Source organism: Spermophilus citellus (genome assembly GCF_964194105.1).
Source record: "Spermophilus citellus genome assembly, chromosome: 11".
NCBI classification, from domain to species: domain Eukaryota; kingdom Metazoa; phylum Chordata; class Mammalia; order Rodentia; family Sciuridae; genus Spermophilus; species Spermophilus citellus.
Genome location: NC_138192.1, coordinates 41,952,217 through 41,970,521, shown reverse-complemented (window position 1 = coordinate 41,970,521; position 18,305 = coordinate 41,952,217). Strand labels below are relative to the sequence as shown.

At 45.1% G+C, this 18,305-nt stretch overlaps 1 protein-coding gene and 1 pseudogene across 2 annotated transcripts in view; both read left to right on the top strand.

Moving 5' to 3' along the window:
* LCT (lactase) overlaps positions 1 to 18,305 on the top strand; it is a gene marked incomplete at both ends in the record, with an annotated part of 41,759 nt that overhangs the window by 4,869 nt on the left and 18,585 nt on the right. Inside the window, 5 exons of the mRNA XM_081261212.1 lie at positions 3,242 to 3,325; positions 7,549 to 7,651; positions 8,942 to 9,020; positions 12,617 to 13,343; positions 16,975 to 17,620. Coding sequence (XP_081117338.1) covers positions 3,242 to 3,325; positions 7,549 to 7,651; positions 8,942 to 9,020; positions 12,617 to 13,343; positions 16,975 to 17,620 — 1,639 coding nt within the window. The remainder of the gene's footprint in view (positions 1 to 3,241; positions 3,326 to 7,548; positions 7,652 to 8,941; positions 9,021 to 12,616; positions 13,344 to 16,974; positions 17,621 to 18,305) is intronic.
* LOC308630484 (ATP synthase F(0) complex subunit C2, mitochondrial-like) lies at positions 33 to 648 on the top strand (annotated as a pseudogene). Its single transcript has one exon. The product of its transcript is annotated as an ATP synthase F(0) complex subunit C2, mitochondrial-like (transcript).

The window sequence follows — 18,305 nt, the reverse complement described above, 5'->3', positions numbered from 1 at the left end:
CCGTGTCGGCTTGCTTATAACAAAGAAGCCAAATGCTTTCTGCTTGTCCTGATTCATTCTTAAAAGAATTCAAAAGTCAGGCACACTGTCTTCTCTGCACAGGGAGCAGCTTTCTTGCCACAGCCCCTCACTCCCTGAAAATATATGTCTGCTCCAAGTTCCTCTCCACCCACTCCTTGGTCAGGAGCACCTCTCAGCTGCTGGGCCTACCACTATCTCCCACGGTGCTGAACCAACCAGAGACACATAGGACAGCTGCAACAGCTTGGCAGTCCCACGTCCCCTGAACTCACTTTTCCTTCACCCCAGCTTCCAAACCAGCACCATTTTAGGGGCCATCAACACAGCAGCCAAGTTCATTGGGGCTGGGGCTGCCACAGTCAGGGTGGCTGGCTCTAGGGCTGGGATTGGGACTGTATTTGGAAGCTTATCATTGTTTATGACAGGAACCCTTCTCTGAAGCAACAGCTCTTCTCCTACGCCATTTTGGGCTTTTCCCTCTCGGAGGCCATGGGACTCTTCTGTCTGATGGTGGCCTTTCTCATTCCTTTGCCAAGTGAAGGAGCAGTCTCTGCCTCACATTCTCCTCCCACATTTTGTCCACCCTGTATGTCCCTTTCTGAGCAAAGTGGTTGGCTCAGGGTTTGACAGAGGGAAGACAAATAAATACTGTTTTAGTAAGAAAAAAAAAAAAAGAGTCAGGCACAGTGGCACACATCTTTGATCCCAGCAACTCGGAAGGCTGAGACAGGAGGGTTGCAAGTTCGGGGTCAGCCTGGGTAACTTAGTGAGACTCTGTCTCAAAATAAAAAGAGCTGGGTGTGTAACTCAGTGGTAGTGTGCTTGCCTAGCCTGTCCCATCCTAGTACTGAAAGAAAAGGAAACAACAACAACAAAAAATGTCCAAAAGCTTGCTAAAAATCCATTTATAGCAAAATAGATGTTAGAGTAGAGGGGTTTTAGAAATGTGCTCCCTAGAGTATCTACCCTGGTTTCTACATCTCTATAACTCTCCATTCTAAAAAGAAAAATTAAAACATCTGAGCAGTAAGCAGGTTTGCCTCCTTTTGACTGCTGGGCAATGTGGAAAGCCATCAGAAAAAAACAGCTGATCTCTGTAGTTCCTGTGGCATTGTCACGGTACTGTCATTACCCCATACTGCTCTCTGGGGGTTTCGTGTATCAGGGTTCAGTTTTCAGATTTACAAACCCCAGATGTGATAAGATTCTGAATAAACAACTCTCAGGCTGATTGCACAACCAGATTGCTGCCTGAATTGATTTACAGAGGGTAATAACTGCTATCAGTTATAAACTCAGAAGACCAAAGTGCTCATTAGAAAAATGCGTGTCTGGCAGTAGCCTTTGAACTGGTCTTCCTACCTAGATCCATGCTGCGCCATGCTTCAGGGTAACCTTCCAAAAGCACAGTTTTGATGGATCCCATCAGGATGCCACACTCCCCTGAATCAACAAATTCCTCAGGGCTTCCCACTATCTTCCTCAATTCTTATTATACCCAGTGTATACACTATGCTAGCTAACTCTCTTCAAGATGATGCATAACATCTACTTCTTGTCCTTCCTGTCCTACCTTCCTCAAATCTTTTTCCATCAAAATCCTACCTACAGGGCTGGGGTTGTAGCTCAGTGGCAGAGCACTTGCCTGGCATGTGTGAGGCACTGAGTTCAATCCTCAGCACACCGTATAAATAAAAAGATAAAAAATAAAGGTATATCAACAACTAAAAAAATGTTTTTTAAAAAAGTCTTACCTATTGTTAATGTCCATGTGAATGTGCTCTATTAGAAGGCCTTACTTAACCACACTCCCAATGCTTTCTAACTCAACCTGCTGAACTCTTTCTCCACTTAGACCCTTTAGCCATTTGTTTAGACCAATTCTGAAGCTTTGCTGCGTAGAATTACCTACAGTTAGAATACAGAGACCAAGGCTTAGTGTGGTGGGACAAATCTGGGCCCTTGGAAGGCATTCCCAGGTGGTGTGATCCCCACTGATGTTTGGATATCATCGGTGTGGGCTTTTCTTACAGCACGTCTTGTTTTCTGCCTTTTCTTCATGTAAGTGATGTCTGTATTAATTTTCCTTATTAACTTGTAAGCTCCTGTGAATTTTTTTTTTGGGGGGGGTACCTGGGATTGAACTCAGAGGCATTCAACCACTAAGTCACATCCCCAGCCCTATTTTGTATTTTAATTAGAGACAAGTCTCACTGAGTTGCTTAGTGCCTTGCTGTTGCTGAGGCTGGCTTTGAACTCGTGATCCTCCTGCCTCAGCCTCCCAAGTCGCTGGGATGACAGGAGTGCACCCTTCTCCTGTGAATCTTATTTATCTTTAAATATGAATCCCCACTCACGTTTCTAACACAATGACTTTCAGGAGTAGGGACTCAATTACTATGTATTATATGGAACTGACAAACAGAAGCAAGAACTGAGAAGACGGGTAAGGGAAATTCTGAGTGAGCGCAGAGCAAGTGTGAGGAGTCTTGTTGACACTGATGATAACTTGATTGGGAAAGCAGTGGGGAGCCAGTGATGAATCAGTTATCAAAGTCCATGACACCCTTGGTTCTCACCAGATGTCCTAAGGGAAAAGATGATCCATGAGGGGGAGAGGCAGGCCATGGCTTAACTATGACACAGTTAGAAATGGAGTAGACATCTACTCACTGAGAGAAGTGGGCAGTGTGGTATCTTCGTGTTGAGTTTTTTCAACATAGGCAGGCCAGAGACAGGGCCAAGGTTATGTCCTTAATCAGAATGGAGACTAGGACCACGAGAGTCCTGCTCTCAGGTAGTCGATGGGTCAAGCTAGGGCTAACTGGGGTGAACTTCAAACTGGCCTGAAACTATAACAAAACCCCAAACCCCAGAAAGGTCCACCGAGCTCATGAGGGCCTCAAGGAATGTGCTGCTGGGGACACCTCTGACCTCCAGTGCCTTCCCTTGTCTACATGGTGTAACCCACCATTTCTGGAATACTCATGTGCTCATTCATTTAACCATACACACTTAGTGAGCACTTTCTGTGTGCCAGGCTCTTGGCAGAGCACACAGATGAGGTATTCCCAACAAGGCATTCCCCCTTCACACACGGTGGAAAACCTCACATGGTGGTATTCAGTTTAGAAATAAGGGGAGAAATAAAAAATAATTCTAAGCAGCATTTTGCCTTGAAATTTCTTATTCTCTAATGACCCTATTTGTTTATTTCTAGGACTCCGTTGATTTCCTATCTCTTGATTTGTCTTATGAATGCCAAAGTGTGGAGAGTCTACCACAGAAGTTGAATATATTGCAGGTAATTTGATCCCTTTTCCTTAACAACGATGAATATTGAGGGTTCCTGAGAGCCTTTTAGACATCTAATGTGTTGGTTAATGTGTGAACTGAACTTCTACACAGTCAAAAGATCTGCCACGATGCATCTGGGGATATTTTCATTAAGAACATCCCTAAAGAACATTGGGTATGAGGTGAGAGGCCGCGGGCGCAGCGGGTGCGCGGACTGGGGCCTCGGTCTCGCGGGGGAGGGGTTCTCTGGGGAGGGGGGACTGCAGCGGGCAGCTGACCTGGCAGTGTGGGAATGGGCAGGGGGTGCCCTTTACCCCGAGTAGGCTGTTGAATGAGGGGTTGTGGGGCAGAGGTTAGTAGGTGAGTCGGGGGTGGGTGTTTCATAGGAGGGTCTTTAAAGGGGAGATTGTAATGCAGGAGACGGCAGATGGTGATCCCCTTGTAATACAGCATTGCGATTTAATGAGAGGTCTGAAGGCAGAGCATTATTCATAGAATTTGCAGGGAAATGGATGGCATTAGAGTAGATTATGCTAAGTGAAGCCAGCCAATCCCTAAAAAAAATAAATGCCAAATGTCTTCTTTGATATAAGGAGAGTAACTAAGAACAGAGTAGGGACGAAGAGCATGAGAAGAGATTAACATTATACAGGGATGAGAGGTGGGAGGGAAAGCGAGAGGGAAGGAAATGGAAGGAGACCCTCATGGTTATACAAAATTACATACAAGAGGAAGTGAGGGGAAAGGGAAAAATAATACAAGGGGGAGAAATGAATTACAGTAGAGGGGGTAGAGAGAGAAGAGGGGAGGGGAGGGGAGGGGGGATAGTAGAGGATAGGAAAGGCAGCAGAATACAACAGACACTAGTATGGCAATATGTAAATCAATGGAAGTGTAACTGATGTGATTCTGCAATCTGTATATGGGGTAAAAATGGGAGTTCATAACCCACTTGAATCAAAATGTGAAATATGATATGTCAAGAACTATGTAATGTTTTGAACAACCAACAATAAATAAATAAATAAATAAATAAAATAATAAAAAAGAACACTGGGTATTAGGCAGTCTTTCCTAGAAAAGGAAACAAGGGTTGACTTGTTAAGGTACATATTCACATTGGATCTTCTACTCTCATTGGAATTGCCTGAGAATTGAAATTTCAGTGTTCTCAGTTTTAAAAAGACAGTTGGTAGTGATGATTGCTGTGAGTTCATTTTGTATACTACAACAAAATACCTGAGGCAAGCTAACTTTATTTTAAAAAGAGGTTTATTTAGCTCACAGTTCTGTAGCTTCAAGGATGGTGCCCTGGCATCAGTCCAGCTCAGCTCAGCTCTGGTCAGGCCCCTCTTGGCTGCATCCCATCATGATGGGAGCTTGTGTGTGATGAAAAACATCAGTGAGACAGGAAGCCAGAGAGAGACTGGGGTCCCATAGTCAAGGGGACACTCCAGTTGCCCTAACACCCTCCCATTAGGCCCCACCTCTTAAAGATCCCACCACCTTCCAATACCACCACCCAGGGAACCAAGACCCAACCCACGAACCTTTGAGAGGACACACTTAAACCATATCTAAACCAACGCATTTGCACAAGTGTAAATCTACTTAATGAGCCTAGGTAGCCAAGGTCAGATGCTTTTTAGTAAGTGGAGGTAGGATTTGAACCAGGGCTTTCTCATTCTAAGACACTACACTGCCTCTCCAAAACAAAAATAAGCAAAAGGTTGGCAACTTCATAATGAAGGTTGAATGTTTTTTTTTTTAAATCGCATATTATTTTAATTGTTTTGTAAGCTGCTTCTCACCTGAACCTAAACTTGCTTGAGAACCACAGCCTGCACTTCTGGGCTTCCTGGATGAGATTTCTGGGTCTTAAACAGAATGGTGGTGTCTTTGAGATCCTCTTGTGCCTGACAACAAAATTTGCCTTTCCCTTCCTCAAGGGATTAAACCAGAGCTTGTGGCCAAGCTAAAGGCTTCAGAATCTAAAAAAGCCCATCTCAGTTATTCAGATGCAGCTTGCCTCCAGTCAACAGGAGCATCTGCAGGATTTGTGTTAGAGGATGTGGTTTAAAGTACTTCTTTTTCAAGATCTACACCACTGGTGTCTGGAAAATGCTATGAAACCTCAGTTCATAGCTGGCCATCCTGTGGACAAACTTAGGAGCCATATATTAAGCCCTGCAACAGTTCTTCTTTCCTTCCTTCTACTTCCTTATGTAGGAATTCAATTCCAGGTGTTGGACTTCACAACTCAGATGCAGCCTCAAAGATTTAGAATGGGGCAGGGGCTATAGCTCAGTGTAGAGTATGCCCTGTACATCCATGAGGCCCTGAATTTGATCCCCAGCATGCAAGAAAGAACAGCTGAGTTCTCCCTGAGAAGAGGGGCCGAGGAGCATCCACAGGAGCCTGCAGCATGCTGCCTGTAGCTTCTTTCTCAACATAACCTCCTTTCTCACCCTAGATGCCCCCACACTTGAAGGGGCCTCTCCCATGGACTGCAAGGGGAGAGGGTGGAGGTGTTGTCGAGATCAATACACACTCACTCCTATCCCTCCTATCTCCCCAGAGCACCTTGCTGAGCCTCAGGGGCCCTCAGCTGCCACTCATCAATGGTGCACAGGTATCTTATGGCCTGAGAACATCCTCAGCACCTTGGTAAAGAGGCACAGCACAGCCCCAGCTTCTGAGTTCTGCAAGAGGCACACACTGAGTCAAGTTATCAGAAAAGGCTCTGTTCATCCAGGGTACACTTCATTCTGCAAAAGGCAGGGCAGGGGCCCCAAACATTTCTAGTTCATTAGTCCTAGAATGTCACAATTTACATACACCCCCCATCAGTTGTATGGATCCTTCAAGAAGGGAAAAAACCCTCAGTTCTGTAAGTATGCTGCTCTCAGTTGTTTGAATCTCCTGCATTGACCCATCCCTGGGAAAGGACCGAACCTGTGTGGAAGTGCAGCTCCACCAACAGTGTGCTCATGGGCAGCTCACTTGGCTTCTCCAAGCTTTGGACGCCTCATCTGTCAAAAAGGGACATTGTCAAAGGAAGCTATGAGAAAATAAAGAATGTGACTGGCTCCTTTTAAGTAGTTGCTATTGGTTTCTCTTGTAGCCTTTAATGGCTCAGAGGAGGAAAAATTAGTGAGGGGGAAAATAACCAGACAGACCCCAGCCTCCCCAGGAAGGGTAAAATGAAATGAAGCCAGTCAGCTTGGAGATACTTCCCGTGATACTAAAGTGGAGAACACCTGCTCTACACTTAATGTTCTAGTCACCTTTTCACCTCTGTGACCAAAAGACCTGACAGGAACAATGTAGAGGAGAAAAAGTATATTTGGCACTTACTGTTTCAAGGGTCTTAATCCATTGACGGCCAACTCCATAGTTCTGGGCCCAAGATGAGGCAAAACATCATGGTGGAAGGGTATGGAAAAGGAAAGCAGCTCAGGACATGGAAACAAGGGAGCAAAGAATGACCTCCGCTCAGCCGGGACAAAATATAAATCCCAAAGGCACGCCCCCAGTGACCTACCTCCTCCAGCCACACCCTACCTGCCTACAGTTACCACCCAATTAATCCAAATCAGTGATTAGGTCACATCATATCCTTGATTATGTTATAATTCTCATAGCCTGATTGTTTTAGAACAATGTTTCTGAATGTTCTTGCATTGTCTGACACAAACTTTTTGGGAGCACCTCATATCTAAACCATAATAGTTAACAATGACAGCTCTTTTAACTTTATTATGGAAAATTTCAGGTGTATCTAAAAGTAAGGGGAAAAATACAAGGAACTCCTATGAATCCATCTGTAGCTGCAAGTACTATTTTACCTATACCCCTCTCCTCTACCTTATAAACCAGATTATTTTGAAGCAAACCTCAGACATCTAAAAATATGGTGATGGTGGTTTCTTGAGTAACATGGGCTCCTCATGAGAGCAGATGGCCTTGTTCTTGGCTCCAAGACATTCCTTGTGTACCCAAGATGAAGGAAGGGTGCAGGTAGGGGTGAGGAGGGTGGCCTGTGTACTAAACCGTGTAGGTCTTTCTCCTTCAGGGTCTAGAGTCAGCTACTCTAATTAACTGATATGGCGAGAGGTCATTTTCAAAGCTAGGGAATGCTTGTGACGTCTCATCTTGATACCTTGTCCCTCTTTTCAAAAGATACTTCCTAGGGAGCTTCATTCACTTGCTGGCCTTTATATTTTTCAGACCATTGAACCAAAAGTGAAAGTTTTTATCTTCACCCTAAAACTTCAGGACTGTCCCTCTACCAGGAAGAGTCCTGCCAGTCTGCTTTTTAGCCTTCTGGAAGGTAAGTGGGTCCTCATGGGAGAGATTTTGAGGGACATTTGGTTCACTGGCCTGGTGACTAACAGTCTTAAATGCTGGGGTTTGAATAGGAGGAGGGGCACGGGAGGACAACTGGTCTGAGAAACCTACCCAGGTGGGTCTGGGGGTCCTCTGCCTTCCCTGGCAAACAGCTCCTATTGCCCCAAGAAAGAGGTGAGGCTCTGTACAAGGCCAGGGATGCCTCTTACACAGATGAAGACCATTGGGCCTCGGATGTGAACTGTAAGCATGAAAGCTGATCTTTGTTTGCTAGTCTCCGTCCGTTGCCTCTTCCTCCAGGGTCTTTCATCTCTGCCCCATTCTGTAGGACTGATTCATGCCTGTCCCCAGTCAGTGCCTTCTGTTTCCCCTTCTCCCTCTGACCTCAGTTTGACTATAGCCCTGGGTGGGCACCTAAGCTGCTAAAAACTTTCAGGTGCAGGACCTGAAGCTCAGGGACCATCTTCTCAGTGTTTTAATGCAAATTCTTGACTGAATCTGATTGACCATGGATCAAGAGGCTGCTCCTGGTCCAGTTGTGCCAGGGGAAGGCTGGGGTCCATTAAGTCTGTGGCTGCTAGAGACTCCACAGGAAGGGGTAGAGGATCATGTGCTGGAGTGCCCTGAGACTCAGTCCCACCCCTGTCATCTATAGGCCAGGTTCTGGGAGAAGTCAATGGTGTCCTTTCTGTTTCCTGTAACCCCTCCAGTCCCTGTGACTCACTGACTCCTTGGGCCTCTGCAGCTAATATGCACACTCACCTAATATTCTCACCCCAACTCACTTTTGATAGCACATGAGTACTGTTCTTAAATGCCAGACCTTTATAAATGGTTAAAATGGTAATTTTTATGTTGATGTATATACAAACCACAATTTTAAAATTCCACTGCTTTCAGATGTTTAAATTCTAAATCAACAGTTCTCAAATTTGCAGTTCCTAGACCAGCAGCATCAGGATCAGCATCAGGATCAGCATCACCTGGGGACTTAGAAATGCGTTTTCTGGACCCCACCCAGACCAGTGTCGGGAGGCTCTGGGGTGAAGCTGACAATCTCTTTAATCTGCAGGTGATTCTGATTATACCATTAAGTGTGTAAGGAGATCAGAAATGTCTGCTCTCCTTAACCTTTTAGCCCATGGTATATTCAGAGGGACCTGGAACTGTTGCTTGGAGTTTGGGGATATTTTATGAGTGAGGAAAACTGCTGATATCAGATGCACACATTCTTGGTTGAGTTTCATATAGAGTTCAATTTCTTCTTTTACAGCCATAAATAAAGACCAAGTGCTCACCATTGGGTTTGATGTTAATGAGCTCCTGACCTGCTCATCAAGTTCCAAGAAAAGGTGATGTTAGATTAAGTCACTGATATTTTTAGATTACTCTGCTGTTCTTTCACATGGGATCTCTTTTTGGGATTGTTGGCACTGCTTATTGGACCAGCAGGTTTATTATGGTCATTCAAAAACAAGGAGAAAGGGTCAGAGGGAAGCTGGAGAAGTTATCCCTCACTAGATTTTGGTTTAGGCTCTACAGTCTGGCTTCCTGTTATCAGTTCACTCCAGCTGCACACAATTAGCAGAGCTGAGATTTGAATCCTTTCTTCTAGTTTAAGATCTTAGAAACAGTGCATATGGAAAAGAGGCCAGGTTAAACAGAGATCTGACCATCCCACTAGTTTCATGAAGTGAGTTCTTGCCCCCATTTCCTTAAGTGAAATCTCTTCCCCACTGGAGACAGTGTAGACAGGAGGGACAGTTTTTGCCGAAGCCTATGTTAAGAGTTCTCAGGATAGAGGTTTTAATCAATGATGAGACAGCAAAAAATTTATCAATGACTAAAGTTTGTAAATTTACAAGTTTTATAAATTATGTACTTTAAAAGAAATTGAAGCAGATTTAAGGTTAGCCCTGTAATTATATCATATCCCATATTAAATGAGCAAAAAGAGGATGGTGTGGAAGGTGGCACTGAGAATTCCCCACCACCTCAGCACTGTCTCAGGATGTCACAGGTGGACTTTACACACCATGCTATTAGGTAGGACAGACTGGAGACCATCATTTGGCTCCCAGACCCTCAGCTGGAGCTCTCCTTGTCATTCCCCTGACATTTTGTGAACAGTGGTGCCATTTGGCTATCCTGAGCCATAATCACTTCTTATTGTCCATATTTTCAACTCACTTCAAATCAGCAGTTGAGTTTAACAGATCTTGCTTGGGTAGCTGTCATACGTCAGACTTTCTGCTGTGTGGGCAAAATAGTGCCATGAGCAGAGAAGTCACCTTCTCCCTGACCATACAGTCCACCAAGAAGTGCTGGGCTCTGTCTTCTGGCAGAGAAAAACAAAAAACAATAAAACAGACCAAAATAAAATGGATTCCCTGGGAGGTCAGTAAGTGCAAAACACAAGTGACACCAGCTCTGAGGTTCTCTCCAACACCCTGACCTCACTGCATTTCTCCTGAAGGGAAGATCCAACATTGGTTTACAGCAGGGACCCTGACTTAGTTGGATGTGGATGGAGACCTGCTGGTGGAAGGGAAGCAGGGGAGGAGGATTCAGGACTACCAGTTTTCTTCCTCGAGAATTTTAGACTTCACAGGTGAGGCAGAGAGGTCCCCAAAAGACCAGAGCACAGCAGGGGAGACAGCCCTACATTCCAAAGGGACAGAAGAGCATTGTTTGGCAGGTGGGCTGAAGCGGGGCACTTGGAATCTCTCTGGCCACAGAGTGCTTCTTAGTGCACCAAATCTTTCCCCAGGTTAGGCAAACCCCAGACTCCCTGCTCCAAGGCCTGTTCCACCCAGGGCAGTTTATTTCCTCAGACTTTCTTTCCTCTATGTCAGGAGTTCAGAGTCAGGGTCAGAGGGCCGAGTGAGGTCATGATCAGCCGAGGCTGCGTATGTACGCAGCTGACTAAGCACCAAGCAGCTCCCACATACCTGGTCGGGCTCCACAATTCATGTGTTTGGGATAATCCACAACCATAAATGGTGGTTCCCCCCACCTCCACTGCTCTAGCGAATCTGGGGAAATTGATGCTAAGTAAAGCAGAGGGGCTTGGTCTAGAAGATCCCTAGTGTGGGGCTGATTTGCTCTGGCATCCCCCCTTGGAAGGGAGACCCCTCTTCAGTGTCCCTGTCACTTCTGCCAGTTCTGTGCTCTGGGCCAATCTGGTCTAGTGTGGTCTCCTTCCACATGACGGCCCTCAGAGGTGATGCTCTTGACCTCCACCTTCTTTTCCCCGTGTGGACAGACACATCCACTTCTGCTAGCCTTTCCTCAAGGTTGGCTCTGCTGGGTACAGTTTGCAGTACACTGTGGTTGATGCTTTCCAGCCTGCAGGGCCCAGCTCACTGAAGGTGAAATCAATTTAGAGGATGACAACCAAAAACGTTTTTTAAAAGAAAGGAAAGGAATGGGAGATAGACTAGAATAAAATAGAAAATAGACTATGTCGCATGTAAGGATAGCACTTCACGTGTGTGTGTGTGTGTGTGTGTGTATGTGTGTGTGTGTGTGTGTGTGTGTGTGTGAGATTTGTTTTTGTTTTGGTTCTGAGGATTGAACTCAGGTGCTCTGCCACTGAGCCTCATGCAGAGCCCTTTTTTAATTTTTTGACACAGGGTCTTGTTAAGTTGTTTAGCACCTCACTAAGTTGCCCTCACTAAGGCTTGCTTTGAACTTGCCATCCTCCTGCCTCAGCCTCCCAAGTGTCTGGGATTATAGGCATGTGCCATTGTGCCTGGTTGATGTGGTGTTTTATTTCAAATATATAACATATACACATAAGCAGAAACATTCACACACTCACATAATGGTACATGGTTAAAAATAGAGACATTACTACCACTTGAAAGGTTTGGGATCAAGGAGAAGCAATGCTCACCAGGAATCCAGGCCTCTATCTTGTTACATTTTCATCCTTAAGTCGGGTAGATTGGTAGATGGATGCTCTAGCTCCTGGCATCCTGTCCACAATCCACACAGCAAGAGGAAGAAAAGAGATTGTAGACAAGACTGATATTTAGTGGGTACCTGTCTGGTTTTTGTTTTCATTGTACGGCGATGAACCCAGGATTTAGCACATGCTAAGCAATCACTCTACCACTGAGCCATATTCCCAGACTCCTCTTCCATATTTTTTATTGGTGCATTGTTGTTGTATGTAATGGTCTTCACTGTTAAATATTTGTACATGCACACATTCTAACAATATAATTTGGCCAATATCATTCCCCAGTATTTCCACTTTCTCAGCTCTTGTTATTTTTTATTTTGAGACAAGGTCTTATTAAGTTACCCTAGGTTGGCCTCAAACTTGCCATCTTCCTGTCTGAGCTTCCTAAATTGCTAGGATTGCAGGTGTGTGCTGCCATGCCCAGATAGTTGGTACTTAGCAGGAGAGCTATACCCATAGTTTCATTATTGAAATACTCTTGTCCCAGCTGGTAAATAGCTGCTGCCCCTGAGACCCAGAAGGTATGCATTCCTTTAAGTCTGTTTCTTGCTCTGTAGGATGAAGATTAGTTGTAGTACCTATCTTGTAAATTAGTCATAAAATTAAATGAGATAATATACATACACTCTTATCACTGTGATTGGCACAGAATCTTGGCTCAAGAAATTTAAATCCTCATTATTAGTTGTTTTACACAATAAGTCATAAGAAGAACAAGTTTGGTATCAGAACTGAAGACAGTATTCAGGGTAGACCAACATGGAGATCAGTAGCACTGTTACTATTCTCAAGTAAGAACAATATTTAACAATTTCCACAACTAAGAGTCACTGCCTGCCATGACTTTGTGAATGTGGCAATTGACTCAGTGTTTCTGAAATCTTTACAGATTAAGTCCGTTGAACCCTATTCATCAGCATGGGGGTATCTGTCACTCCGAGTCACTAATCATTCCTTTGTGTCACTTCCACCCCACAGCGTACCTTGTTCTCTGACTGAAAGCCTGGCCCTTCAGACCGACCAGCATCAGGACCAAGAGATGGCAGTTGGGTCCTTGTCCTCAGGCTCAGCCTACCAGAGAGTCTGGGAGACCTTTGCTAACCAGTCCCGGGCAGAAAGAGATGCCTTCCTGCAGGATGCTTTCCCAGAAGGCTTCCTCTGGGGCGTCTCCACAGGAGCCTTTAATGTGGAAGGAGGCTGGGCTGAGGGTGGGAGAGGGGCGAGCATCTGGGACCAATACGGGCACCTGCATGCCATCAATGGCCAGGCAACACCAAAGGTGGCCAGTGATAGTTACCACAAGCCAGTCTCTGATGTCGCCCTGCTCCGTGGCCTCCGGGCTCAAGTGTACAAGTTCTCCATTTCCTGGTCCCGGATCTTCCCCACTGGGCACAGGACCCGCCCCAACCTCCGAGGGGTTGCCTACTACAACAAGCTGATTGACAGCCTGCTGGACTCTGGGATCGAGCCCATGGTGACACTGTTCCACTGGGACCTGCCTCAGGCCCTGCAGGATCACGGCGGATGGCAGAATGAGAGCGTGGTGGATGCCTTCCTGGATTATGCCGCCTTCTGCTTCTCCACTTTTGGGGACCGTGTGAAGTTGTGGGTGACCTTCCACGAGCCATGGGTGATAAGCTACGCAGGCTATGGCACCGGCCAACATGCACCGGGCATTTCTGACCCAGGAGTAGCCTCTTTTAAGGTACTGCCCATTCCCACAGCTCCTAATTGGGCTGGAAGAAAGTAATTTTATCTCTTTTGCATCAGCAAGTCTTTACTTTTTGTTCTTTAAAGGTGATCAGAGGGAGGGAAAGGAAACCATAAATTAATTACCTTAATTTGTTCAGACACTGTACTAGCTCTTTAAAAGTAGAATTCCTTAGAATTGCTCTGATGGATGAGAAAATTGGGCTCAGAGAGGATAAACAATGTTTGTGAAGACCTCACTGTTGGGTTGCAGGTTGGAAGTCCCTTCCTGACTCAAAGCAAGTCCCCAGGCTGGAGCCATAGCCATAGAGGGCTTGCCTAGCCCTAGGTTCCACCCACAGCACTGCACTTATTTAAAAAAAAAAAAAAAAGCAAGTTTCTCATGTCACCTAGGCCTCTTTGTGTTAATCAAGGAGGGAATTTGTGAATTCAGCAAACTGAAAAATCTTGGTTGTAGCTTAGTCAAAATGGAACTTGATCATAGCACAGGAGATAGTTCCAGACCCAGCAGCTCTCTCGTTTCCCTTGTTGTCTTCATCCCTGGGATCCCTGGGCAGCCATTTGCTTTTGCTCCTATCTCCTGGTCTCTGGGTGACCACAGACACACTCCTGAATCCATCTCTGGATCTCAGCTAGGGGACTCGTGACAGGTGTGGGCCAAGGTCCCAGGCCCTACCCACACTGAGAGATGGGAAGGTGGGACACGGAGGTGGCTTTCTTAGAAGGCCATCAGATATCATTTCGACAAGATGGAGATAGACAAATGGGACCAATTTTTAATTTTTCTTTTCTTGAGACAGGCTCTCAGGTGTTGCCCAGGCTGGTCTTAAACTCCCGGCTGGACTCAAGCAATCTGTCTGCCTCAGCTCCCCTAGTACCTGGGACTTCAGGCATGCACCACAATGCTAGTAGGCTCTGGGGACCAAATTTCAAATGGGTTATTATGGGTTCTTTCCATCATGTCCCTTTTTCTTTCAGAATCTCCCAGAAAATCCAGCAGCTTTCCCTGGTAGGATTCTTTAGGGTAGATTTGTTAGGCTGGCTTTCCCTTTCATATTTTGGGCTCTGTTCCAGGTTAAGGGGAGCGATCAGCCATGTCCTCAACATGTTATAACCTTCTGGGAGAGATGTTAGTGGCACACGTAATAAACTTAGAACAATTTGAAATGTTCACAATTAGAGCGAACTGGAACGTCATGTGTAAGTGACATGATGAGATGCCAAAGCCCCTCTCTCAAAGCTTCTGTTCTGCTCTTGTTAACAAGTGACTGCGTGCCTGGAAAGCAGCCCCTTTGAAAACGAAAGGTTTCGTGCTTTCTCAGTGTCTGCCTGTTGTAAAACTCATCCAAACCTTTTCTTCTTAGGTTTTTCTTATGACTGAGACTTTCTTAGGCTTTACTATGACTCCCAAGATATTTTTAGAGACTTTGAGAAAGTTCTCTTCACTCTTCTTCTCAACTTCTATTTATTTAGGCAAACACTCTATCACTGAGCCACATCCCCAGCTCCTTCAATTGTTGCTTGTTATTTATGAATTAACATGTTTTAATACTGACATAGTCTTAGTTTAGGCTGCTGTAACAAGATACCATAGGCTGGTGGCTTAAACAACAGAGATGTTTTCTTCACACTGCTGGAGGCTGGGAAATTCGAGATCAAGGTACTAACGAGGTCTCTCTGGGGAGGGCTCTCATTCCGGTCTGCAGACTGCCCTCTTGCTATGTTCACACGTGATGGGGAGAGCAAGAGCGCACCCTGATGGCTCTTCCTGTGAGTACACTAATCTCACCAAGAGGGTGCCACCTTTGTGACCTCCCCTAAATCTCTTTACCTCCCTAAGGCTTCCTCTCCAAATACCGTTGCCTTGGGTCTAAGGCTTCAACATACAGATTTTAGGGTGACACAATTCAGTCCATAACAACTATTAAGGAACAATGTCTCATTACTAGTATTTCTTTCCATTCTTGGCTTTTTGCACTTAGGCCTTGGTTTAGTGCTCACTATTTACTTGGCATCATGTTATTAGCACTTTCCACATTGTATCACAGTGACAATGACTGTTTCTAATGGTTGCCTAATGGCCCACTGAGCACCCGTTGCCCAGCACAGACTAGTTAAGTAGGGCCCATTCCTGCATTTTGGAAAGGAGAAGTTTGCCAGTAGTGTTTAGAGCTCAATTAAGGACTAACATTCAGGACATAAGAAAAGCCAGGCATGTTGCTTCCCAGGCCACATTTTGATATGAAATTCTTCAAAAGTATGTGTCCATCTTTTCAGATGATAAAAAGAAAACAAACAAACAAACAAACAAAGATTTAGCAACCTCCCTTCAGCACTCCAAGTGTTTGCTTGGTGCTTTACGTATGCGAATCTCACTTAGTCCTCCTGCATAATATACAGTTCTTGTAGAAAAGCTGAAATTGAGGGAACCGATAGTTCAAGTTTGCAGAGCAAGTTATTGACAGTCTTGATATGAAAGTAAGCTTGTTATACTCCATACCACTCAATTTTTATCCCTATTTTCCCATGTTCCACCAAGAAAGCTGATAACTTTTCCAAGATGATGAGCTAAGTCTATAACGAGACTCTGGGGGATGCAGCTCAGTGGTAGATCACTTGCCTAGCACGCCACGAGCCCTGGGTTCCATCCCAGCACTGTGTGGGGATAGTTCCTGGTTGTGGTTTTTCTTCATACATTTAAGAAGACTACAGAACAAGTAGGTTAGAAAAAGTGGTCTTCTCCCTTGTGCATTAATTAAAATAATACCCCTTTACCCTGGACTAATTGTTCAATAATCACTTATTGAGTAGAGAGGCTGGTTTCGAACTTGTGATCCTCCTGCTTCAGCCTCTGAGTCACTGGATTATAGGGATGTGGATTACAAACAGGCCCGGAGTCAGACTGCCTTGGTTTTATATTCTCACGTTTCTCCTGACTGTAGCCTTGTAGTTATTACACCTACGTGGATCTTGTTTTCCTCATATGTAAAGTGGTAATTGCTGTACTTGCCACATGAGGTGGTTGAAAGGATTATATGACAGGATTTATTGAGCAGTAGGTGCTCTCGACATGTTATGTTCAGGTGGTTGTTGATGCTGTCGGTGTTGATTTGTTGATGTTGAATGGTTAGCTAACTCGTTGCCTCCCTGGTATTAACACTGATGTTGATAGTGTTGACAATAATGTTTTTTCCTCACCATACTGGGAATTAAACCCAGGAGGGTTTTACCTCTGAGCTACATTCATAAGCCTTTGTTACTTTTCACTTTATTTTATGGCAGCCCTCACTAAGTTGCTGAGGCTGGTTTTGAACTTGTGATCCTCCTGCCTCAGCCTCTGAGTCACTGGATTAGAGGGATGCACCTCACACCTGGCTGATGTTGATTTTTTGATGTTATTATTGACTATTTGACATTATTGACATTGGTGTTAATGTTGAGTTGTTGATGACTTGTTGAAAATAGTGTTGATATCATGTTGACAAAGTGTTATCTTCTCTGTGGCCTTGATATTGACATTGGTGTTAACTCATTGATGTTATTGTGGCCTTATTTTTGGCTCATTAGTGCTATTGTTGACATTGTCATTGACCCTAAGCGCTGTTTCCTTCTTTCTTCCTCACAAGGTGGCTCACTCGATCCTCAAGGCTCACGCCAGAACCTGGCACCACTACGACCGTCAGCATCGCCTGCAGCAGCAGGGGCGTGTGGGCATAGTGCTGAACTCACACTGGGCAGAGCCCCTGTCTCCAGAGAGACCTGAGGACCTAATAGCCTCTGAGCGCTTCTTGCACTTCATGCTGGGCTGGTTTGCACACCCCATCTTTGTGGATGGAGACTACCCTGCCACTCTGAAGGCTCAGATTCAACAGATAAACAAACAGTGTCCCCAGCCTATGGCCCAGCTCCCTGAATTCACCGAGGCGGAGAAGCAGCTCCTAAAGGGCTCTGCCGACTTTCTGGGCCTGTCACATTACACCTCCCGCCTCATCAGCAAGGCCCAACAAGTCACCTGCATCCCCAGCTATGATAATATCGGAGGTTTCTCCCAACATGTGGACCCTGCATGGCCCCAAACTTCCTCTCCTTGGATTCGAATAGTGCCCTGGGGTATAAGGAGGCTGTTGCGGTTTGTGTCCCTGGAATACACGAGAGGAAAAGTTCCCATCTACCTGGCTGGGAATGGCATGCCCATAGGAGAGAGTGAAGATCTCTTTGATGATTCTTTGAGAGTGGATTACTTCAACCAGTATATCAACGAGGTGCTCAAGGGTAAGGACAGTGGATATGCTGGTGATCGGTAGGTGGGAAGTATTTTTCCTCCGAGTCATTAGAGTTCTGTTAATGGAACAAAGACGGTCTCCCAGGGCAATGAAGCCCAAAAAGCAGTATTGGTATCAATAGTGGGGAGTTCTTCACATAATCCTTCTAACTCTATTTCCCTGAAGGCTTATGTCTTTATTCCTGGGTTCTTGTTCCCTAGAACACCACCCTTCTACATTATGTCCACCTGATTTTTAGCAACCATCAGTTTTATCTTGTTTTTGTTATACTGGATATTTAACTCAGAGGGCACTTTACCACTGAGAACTCTTTTTATTTGGAGACAGGGTCTTGCTCATTTGCTGAGGCCAGCCTTAACCTTACAATCCTCCTGCCTCAGCCTCCTGAGTAGCTGGGATTATAGGTGCATGCCATGGTACCTAGCAAATCTTACCATTTTTATACACTTTAAAAACAAATATTGAGGGGCTAGAGTTGTAGCTCAGTGGTAGAGCACTTGCCTAGCATGAATGAGGCACTGGGTTCAATCCTCACCATCACATAAAAATAAATAAATAAAATAAAGGTATTGTGTCCATCCACAGCTAAAAAAAAATGAAGTGCCTGTAATATGCCAGGTATTGTGCAAGACAGTAGAGGTACAATATTGAACAAACATTATTCCTTCCATAGG